At 44.1% G+C, this 9,575-nt stretch overlaps 1 protein-coding gene across 1 annotated transcript; it reads left to right on the top strand.

Annotated features, from left to right (window-relative positions):
• The first annotated feature begins 743 nt into the window (after nt 1–743).
• LOC115732252 (probable LRR receptor-like serine/threonine-protein kinase At3g47570) lies at nt 744–3,986 on the top strand. The gene is made up of 3 exons (XM_048284766.1): nt 744–940; nt 1,448–3,438; nt 3,601–3,986. The coding sequence occupies exons 1-3, from the start codon at nt 744–746 to the stop codon at nt 3,984–3,986; spliced, it is 2,574 nt and encodes an 857-aa protein (XP_048140723.1).
• Nucleotides 3,987–9,575: the final 5,589 nt, after the last annotated feature.

Genomic DNA, 9,575 nt, shown 5'->3' with positions numbered 1-9,575 from the left:
AACGAAATGCACAAAATAGAGGACGGAGGAGTTTTTCACGGAATCATGCGAGCGTCGACAAATTATGGGACATGACAGCTAGGATGGTCCAGTTGACTTTGGATGCATGCATAGCTTGTCAAATCAAAAGTCTTTGCCAACGTAGATGAAAAGAATGGAAGTGTCAAGGTCTGCCGGGTCCGCTTACGGGAGAGACTACGAGGTCCGCTTAAGAGAGAGAGAGGGGCTTGTTAGCCTAACCGTCTACTATCATTTGACGGTGGACGGTCAAATGCCAGCCACAAATTTATGGGCGACAAATAACAAACACAAAAAAGAAAAAGAAAATGTGAAAAAAAATTGATGATAAGCTTAACACAATTAGTACCGTGTGAGGTCGGGCAAGGCTTTGCCTACGAGAAAATATCAGGTACATGCATCAACGGTCATCCAACAGCTCCGGATGCAACACATAGCCTGTCAAAAGTCTTTTTCCAATGTGTATGGAAAGAGATGAGAGTGAATTATTGGGTAGGCCGCCTTCACTCACTTCCCAATCACGATCCGAGTCAAGATTCGTTTTGCTTGGGACGGTTTGGAGGAGCAAGTAGTGCAACTTGGATGCACGAGACAACAACCCAATTAGTTGTCGTTTGGGCTTGTCTGCAACGTGGGAAAGGAAAACCAGAAAGGCCCTTCACAGTTTCCTCTTAAAGTCTTGAGCTCCCTCCTTCCTTTCATTTCTACGAACTTCCGCTCGAGCTATGGAACTTGGGCACTTCGGTTTTGCGCAAGATCCGGCACCGGCTTGCCGCTTCCTTCTCTCGTCTCTTGCTCTTGCACCGTGCTTTGTCCAAGCCTCCTCCGCCACAAATGAAACCGACAAACTCGCGCTGCTCGCATTTAAGGCCGCAGCCAAAGACCCTTACGGGGCGCTTGCCTCGTGGAATGACACCATCGGGTTTTGCCATTGGCACGGTGTCACATGCGGCCCGAGACACCGGAGGGTCACGGTCCCGAACTTGACATCGCTAGGACTCTCGGGGCCCATCTCTCCTCACATCGGAAACCTAAGCTTCTTGAGTGAAATTCATCTCCGGAATAATAGTCTCGTTCGAGAAATCCCTCCGCAAGTGGGGCGGTTGCGCCGCCCGCGTTTCCTACGGCTAGGCAACAATTCACCGGCCAACGAAATTCCCAGAAACATGTCGGCTTGCTCAAAGCTCGAAGTCGTCGGCATTCCATTCAACCAACTAACCGGAGCAATTCCCACGTAACTCGGTTCATTATCGAAGCTACGATTTTTGTCCTTTTATAAAAATGCGCTCTCCGGGAATGTGCCTTCCTCCTTTGGGAACTTATCTTCACTGCGGGTTCTTCAACTCACGGAAAATAACTTGGGCGGGAGCATTCCCGAAGATCTTGGCCGCCCGACAAGTTTACATACTATCACTGTCTTGGGAAACAGATTCTCCGGTACAATTCCGCCTTCATTGCTCAATCTCTCCTCTCTGATCCAGTTCGGCGCTTTAGACAGCCCGATACAAGGGAGTCTTCCTGCCGGCTTAGGCTTGACGCTCCCAAATCTTCAAATTTTCAGCATTGCCAAGAACCAACTTGAGGGACCGATTCCTCCCTCGGTGTCCAATTGGACAAAGCTAGAGGTTATTCAATCCGGAGCGAACAAGCTTTCGGGGAAAGTGCCTTCTTTCGGAAATATGCCTTGGCTTTGGTATTTTGCCATCTTTGATAACCAGCTGGGAAGTGGGAATGCTGAAGACTTGAGCTTCGTATGCTCATTGACAAACTCCACCGATTTACGGTTCTTCGGAATTAATCGAAACAGACTCGGCGGGGCATTGCCCAAATGCATAGGTAATTTCTCGCACGCTCTCAAGTGGTTCTATGTGAATGAGAACCTTATGTTTGGTGAGATTCCTGGAGAGATTGGAAGTCTAGTCAACCTGGACCATTTAAATATGTATGCCAACAAGTTTTCAAGCGAGGTCCCCTCAAATTTCGGGAATCTACAAAATTTAGGGGCATTGCTGTTAACGGATAACAACCTGGGAGGGACGATCCCAACTTCTTTAGGAAATCTAACCAAGTTGATCACACTAGGTCTCGCTTGGAACAACTTTCATGGGGAAATTCCTTCACATCTATCAAAGTGTCAATCTCTGCAGTGGCTTGATCTTTCTAATAATAATCTCAGCGGTACCATACCCCCACAGCTCATAGGTCTTTCCTCGATAACAATCGTTTTGGCCTTGTCTTGGAACCATCCGAGTGGGGTTCTACCCATGGAAGTAGGGAACTTGAAGACTCTGACCGAGTTAGACATCTCCGACAACATGTTGGTAGGTGAAATCCCAAATAGTTTAGGGGATTGTACTGGATTGACCACGCCGAGGATGGGGGGAAATTTTTTCCGTGGGTCCATTCCGCAATCGATCAAATCGTTAGGAGGTATTGAAGAACTAGATCTTTCACGCAACAATTTGACAGGTCGGATCCCGGAATTTTTAGCATTATTTCGGTCCCCGAAACTTTTGAATTTGTCTTACAATAGCTTTGAAGGCATGCTACCGCTTGAAGGAGTCTTTAAGAATGCTACCGCAACTTCTATTATTGGGAACGATGAGCTTTGTGGGGGATTGCCAACATTTCACCTCCCCAAGTGCATCTCCAAACGCTCCAAGAGAAGAAAAATCCATGTATTGGTATCGTCGGCTTGTGCTACTTTTGTCATTCTTGGAATAGCTCTTGTTCTGGTTTTTCTATATCTTCGTTGGTTGAAGAAGAAAGTAAAAGAACCGATTTCAACTTCCATGGACGACTCATGTCCAAACATATCTTATCGAGCACTCTTAAAAGCAACCGATGATTTTTCTTCAATGAATTTGATCGGTGTTGGAAACTTTGGCTCTGTTTACAAGGGGATGCTTAAGGAGAATGGTACAACCGTTGCGGTGAAGGTGCTTCATTTAGTGCATCGTGGTGCTCTGAAGAGCTTCCTGGCGGAGTGCGAGGCATTAAGGAACGTGAGACATCGAAATCTTCTAAAGATATTGACAGTTTGCTCGGGTATTGATCATCGGCAAAATGATTTTAAGGCCTTAGTTTATGAGTACATGGAAAATGGAAGCCTCGAAAGGTGGTTACACCCAAACCCAACACCATCTCATAGGAATGAGCCTACCCGGACATTGAATTTCTTTCAAAGGATAAACATTGCTATTGATGTCGCCTCTGCACCGGATTATCTTCATCACCAGTGCCACATCCCCATCGTACATTGTGATCTAAAGCCGAGCAATATCCTCTTAGATGCTGAGATGGTCGCCCATGTTGGTGACTTTGGATTGGCAAAGTTCCTCCTTGGATCATCCTCAGATACCGTGGCTAATCGGACGAGCTCGGTGGGCATCGGAGGAACAATCGGTTTTGCTCCACCAGGTAATCTCTCTTTCAAAGCAAGAAAGTTTATTTAGGTAAAAGATGTTGATGGGTCTTTTTGTGAGTTTTGTAGCCACATTATAACTCTAACGCCCATTACACTCTGCTTTAATGATCCGCACTCCAAAAGTTCACCTGCACTATAATCTACATTTGTGGCAGAATATATGATGGGATGCAAGGTGTCAAGAGAAGGCGACGTCTACAGATACGGCATCTTCTTATTGGAGATGTTCACGGGGTTGAGTCCCACCGATGACACCTTCGGAGACAATTTGACTCTTCATAGCTTTGTGGCAGAAGCTTTGCACGAACGAGTGCTGGAAATTACGGATCGCATTCCGCTCCAAGAAAGAGAGAATCATTCAAGCCCCAACGGTCCTCAGCATTGGCTCTCCGAAAGCGACGGCATATTTCAAGAGTGCTTGGTTACAGTATACAATATTGGAGTCGTTTGCTCCGATGAAGTGCCCGGAAGGCGGATGAGCATCAGCGGAGCTGCAAATCAGCCGCGAAAGATCAGAGAGAAACTCTTTGCACGGGGTTAACTCGGACGACAATGAAACAACAGGTCTCTACTCTATAGCATAAATTTTGTTAGAACTTGTCTCTTCTCCTGTCGCTATACATTCAGTATTGCTTATGCAAACGCAAACGTGCGAGTAAAATTATGACCAAAGAAAAAGAAACTTGCAGGTAAAATACATAACTGAAGATCTTTCCTTCAAGATGATAGTTGTTGTCTTTCACCATCCGTATGTGTAAATGTTTTAAGCTGGCACAAGGCCCGTAATGTGCACGCACATTATTGAGTACTGTAAGTTTACTAAAACTTTGTTTTGGTGCTGTAGTATAATAAAATGAATTCGAAATAAATTGCCATGCTGCTGCTGCTTCTTCTTTTTATGGTTTCTAGTACGAATTGCTATCAATTAGGACACGTGTGGTAACATTTTAGTTCCGAGAATAATTTCTGAGTAGGAATGATATTTTTTTTATTCTGTTCTGAGGGCAACTTCTAAATAGAAGAACGCGTTTAATAATTGCACAAAGTTTCTATTTCCGAAATATAAAAGGAATATAAATTTGTTTGGTATGAACCAAAAAATTTATATTCTTAACTTTTTATATTTAATTATAAAAAAGCAAGTGGAGTCGATAAGGACCGTCAACGGCGGCGGCGGCGGCCGTCGACGGCAATGGCAATTGATGACCTACAATGACCGGCAGTGGACTCGTGGTTGTAAATATGAGTATTAAGTTATACTGAGCTTGTTTTTATAAAATGACTTTGTTTCGCTTTTTGTTCTCGATAATAAAGAAATTACTTTCTTTTACTTCCTGTTTTTGTTCCCGAGAACAAAAAGTCAATTAACGCAGCGTCGCGACTTGCTTTTCCTCTATCAACACGTACACAAATGGGTTTATATTCTTTTTCTATTTCGGGAACAAAAGAATTACCAAACAAACCCTTAGCTACAGGAAATTTGATTCAAAAGGAAAGCTAGGTTTGTGCAGTTTGACTAGGGAAGGCTATCTGTGGCTGAATTGTTGCGCGAAATACTAGGATGTTAGGAATTGCCCTATGTTCCTAAATGTTGACACCCAAGTTTTAGCAATTCATTTAGTCATTTATTGCATAAAAAATTAGGGACTAACTATAGTCCCTAGCAAAAATATTTAAATCATTTTTCATATAGTTTAGTTTAATTTATCCATGCATGTGTTCTTGCATTTTAATCGGACCGGTGGCGAAAATGGATTCGAAATCGACGTGTGAACCAAGGCAAAATTCAGCCTGCAAGGGGGGTGTGTGTCGAAATTCATAAGGCTATTAGGGCCTAACTGGAGCTTGATTCAGCCCGTTAAACTTTAATTAGGGGAAAAGGGCCTTCGGTTAAAGCTTAATTAGTAAGAAAAAAGAACTCAATTAAGCACAGAAGAAGCAGACAAGCTGCGAAAGAAGCCACAGGTCAGCCAAGCCGATTCAATCGGCGGGCCCGCCACGTGAGGGTCTAATTGATCAAAATTTCGTCCCTGATGATCAAATTGCAAAGACCCAAAATTTGGGGGATTATTCCATAGATAGACAAAAATTGAACCTAGCAAAAACTCTAGGTCGGAAATTCAGTCTCAGAAAATACACGTGAGAATTAGACAGAGGAAGAGCACAGTCGAGAATCCCCGGTGGCCGCCCCCGGTCCGCTATCACCTCGCGCAGCCTTTGCTGCCCCTGACCAGCAGTCATCGAATCCCCGACACTGACGACGTCCATTGCTATCGGGCCCTTCAGCCGCTACCGTGCCTCACCTAATGCTACACTGCCTTCGCCCATGACGAGGTCTGTCGCCTCCTCCTCGAGTAGACACCGTCTCTCTCCGGCTGCCTCGCTCGTACCAAAGCCGACAGCCACCAGTGGCTGCCCGACCACCCGACAGGTCGAGTCTCCATCCCTACCAAGCCCTGCTAGCCATTGCGTCGCGACGACAGTGGACCGCGAATAGACAGAGACCCTCGCCGGTCCATCTGCTGCGCCAGAAATCACTGTCGTTGCAATCTGCAGCTCCATCCGATGTCGTCGGTTGCAGCCAGATCACTCACCACCCTCCATCGACGTCACCCGTGCTTTTGTTTTGTAGGTCGGCCCGTGAATTCGAGAGTTGCCGAGCCATCACCGAACCACGAGCTGCTATTCATCGTAGATTGAAATCCCCACTATGAGTCGTGTCGTCGTTCAGCCGTGATAAACCCCTGAACTTACTGCTGTGTGTCTCCGCAAGCTCCGTCGCGAACTAGCTGAGCTAGTCGACCATCGTTGTCCAACTTGGAGCCCCATGAACATAACATATGAGTTTCTGAACACAAAATATCCCAAAGAGGCTGAGATGGTAAAGTTAACCAACTAGAGGTGCAAGATGTTTCGGCGGTGGGCTTTGGCAATCCAGTCGGCAGCTTGATTGGACTCACGTGGGCAATGGACAATCTTTACGAACTTCAATTGAGCCAGACGCTCCTTGCATTCTTCTATGATTGCGCGCTTGGCCCATGGGCTTAGAGAAACGTCCAAGATGCTCTCTCAACAAGTGATAAGCTATCGCACTCAAGCACTGTGCACAGATCAGTTCGTTCTCCCAGTTCAATTCCAGTTTGCAAGAGACGAAGTACCTCTCGCACGGCTAAGCATCACAGTTCAATTCCAGTTTGCAAGAGACGAAGTACCTCTCGCACGGCTAAGCATCACCGCCAGCCATAGTTGGAAATGGGAAGTTATGCCATGGAGAACCCGAGTTTCGTCTTCCTCAATGCATCCTAGTGGTTCCGAAGAGGAGAAAATAGAACCAGACTTCAAAAACGGTTGAACCCATTGCGTCATCAGTGTTAGGATTAACGGTGTTGTTGATTCTTTCAATCTGGCGGGTTGCGAATAATAGACACGATCCGGCTTCGACCTCTTCCAAGAAATCTCTTTCATCGGTGTCTTGGCGAAGCTTTTTCATGGCATGAGTGCGAGGCATTGAGAAACATCAGACATTGTAATCTTGTGAAGGTCATGACATCTTGTTCAGGAATTGCTAAATGATGTGGACAATTTTAAGGCCCTAGTCTACGAATTTATGGTCAATGGAAACCTGGAGGATTGCCTACATCTAACTCCTGGAGAGAACGAGGGACGTGACGAGCCAAGCAACTCGAGCCTTTTAAAGGCTAAGCATTGGTATCAATGTTGCTTATGCTTCACCGTATCTCCATCACCATAGCGAGAAGCCTATAGTTCACTGCGATCTCAAGCTTGGTAACAATCCTCGATGACGATATTATTGCACATATTGGTGATGAATTGGCGAGATCAGTTCCAGCGGCAAACAGCCAAGTCTTTGCAAATTTGTAGAGTTCTGTTAGGGTAAGTGGCTTTAATATGTTGCTCCAGTTGAATTCTATGTGCTTTCTCCTCCAAGTCTTTTTGCTTCCCTCTTGTAGTAAAATCGAAAGTAAACAGGTCAAAAGAATGAGAATCCTACCTCAACCGCAGCTTTTGCATGCCGATTCACTATGCTTCCTCGAACAATTCCTAGAATTGATATGTTAAATCTTGACAAGTACATTCAGGGTACCATTCTTCAGGGGTCTTCAAATGAAGCTTGTGTCTTCGGCATCATATTGGCCAGTAATTGAAATCTTAGGTCGTGAAGTGGAGCTGCATGACTGAATCTGATCTTTCCCAGGGGCTATAATGCAATCAAAATGCGGTGGATTGACAAGGGTGAAAGAATGATCTCTAGGAATTGTTCTAGGGACATGGATGACAGACATGCATCTACTTAAGGAGAAGATGAAATGATTAGTAAGATATGTCGAGATAAACACATACACCCGCATAAAGCAAGGTAGCTCATCAATTACATTTGAGTGCAGCGCAGAGCATTCGCATAATTCATAGCACAGTGTGCTTCTATATTTGCATAGGTCCTGTTTTCCCCTTTCCTGTTTTTCACTTGTTTCCATAGTATGGAGTGGGAAGCCAAGAGACTGGACATGGTTATATGATATATCTACGGTTACGGCATCATCTTGCAAGAGATTTTCGCCAGGAAGAGGCCCACTGATTCGAAGGTTTTGACCTCCATAACTTTGTTGAGAAAGCATTATCTAGTGAAGCCGAAAAGATTGCAGACCCCGGGCAGCTCCAGGGTATGCAAGAAACAGAAGCAGTCAGATACAAAAACCAGATTTGAACTAGCAATGGAAGACGCAAATCTTCCATTCCTATCAGTAGGCAACACTGTAGTCTTCTGTCCAAGAAATAAGTGATTCTTTTTCTCCTCTTTTTTCCTTTTGGATAGGAGAAGTGCTTATTTTCTGGCAACAGAAATCGGGCATCGATTTTTGAAGCTGTGACTAATCTAACCATTTTTTTTTTATTAGTGAAAATGAGAGAGGACAGACGTTTAAGTAGGAGGAGTGAAGGTGGAAGGAGGCTGCTCTAAAAGATCCATTGCTATTACTCTAGCAGTAGTTATTAACTTTAGTATTCTGGTCATAATCATACTAAGGAGACAACTGCCAAAGAGCAAATTATGACACCTGAAATTCAACAGATACTGCTGGAGCAATAAGAGGTCCAGCAAGCTAGTAGTACCTTTCATGGGTTGATTAAAATCTTGTCTTTTGGTCACTGAGAGCACAACCCCTGATACATTCCAAGAGGGTATTGTTAACAATTACCTTAACAGCACCAGTTAAAAGCTTCAAAACAGAAAAGATGCTCATCAAATCATGTTGGATACCGAAAAAGTACACATTTTAAGGAACTAATTGTACCGAACATCAGAGTTGCAATATAAAAAAATATTTAATAAGTTTAAACAATTGTTCCGAGACACTCTACCAACATTTTCCTTAGAGCACCTGTGGTCGCCTGCGCATGGTAACATTTACTTTTGACTGGTAATAGGGTCCAATCAACCCATATAGAAGTTCACAGAACATTAGAGTTGGTTAAACATATTTCATATATGACAATCAATTAGTACAACTCCTCCAAAAAGCAGAACTGAGCTTCAGGGTTTAAAATATGATACTCCGGTACTTAGCTTACAGTTCTAGTTTTGTCATATCCTTTGTCACAGCCGAATCTGTTTTGACCAAGTCATAACTGCAGGGTGGCAAGGTTCTTTCTCAGAGGAAGAACTCCTCCATTTGAGTGTACAAGAAGAAGCTGGAGCTTTTCTGAGTACAATAGTGAAGTTGCAATAAATAAAGACAGTTTGTGAACATCCTTAATCTGTGACCATAAGGCAAACAACTCACTGTTGAGCAATTATCTACATGGTAGCACGAGCATACAAACCTTTCGATGAAGACAGAACAGCTCGTAACTTCTTTTAACATTTCGTCAGGAAAGAATAAGAATGCCCTACCCATCCATATGCGGATACAATATTTTCATTGCTTTGATCAAACTGAACAGCTACCGCGCAGCAAAAAAAATCAAATGCAGGCTTTAAGAGCCATCTTTGTACAAGCCAATCAACTAATCTCATTCCACTTTAGGCATAGCGCTTACGTGCAAATCCTCACAGAAATTTGAGCAGCAGCATTTCCTTTTTGCAAGTCAAATGAGAGTAAAACTGTGCCAT

Source organism: Rhodamnia argentea, chromosome 9 (assembly GCF_020921035.1).
Source record: "Rhodamnia argentea isolate NSW1041297 chromosome 9, ASM2092103v1, whole genome shotgun sequence".
Classification (NCBI taxonomy): Eukaryota; Viridiplantae; Streptophyta; class Magnoliopsida; order Myrtales; family Myrtaceae; genus Rhodamnia; species Rhodamnia argentea.
This window is presented reverse-complemented; position numbering and strand designations above follow the sequence as displayed.

Excerpts from the sequence above, each read along its gene's own strand:
- LOC115732252 (XM_048284766.1), top strand. The coding sequence starts at position 744 with ATGGAACTTGGGCACTTCGGTTTTGCGCAAGATCCGGCACCGGCTTGC. Across the intron at positions 941-1,447 it reads TCGTGGAATGACACCATCGG|ATTCTCCGGTACAATTCCGC; the intron begins GTTTTGCCATTG and ends CTTGGGAAACAG. Across the intron at positions 3,439-3,600 it reads AATCGGTTTTGCTCCACCAG|AATATATGATGGGATGCAAG; the intron begins GTAATCTCTCTT and ends CATTTGTGGCAG.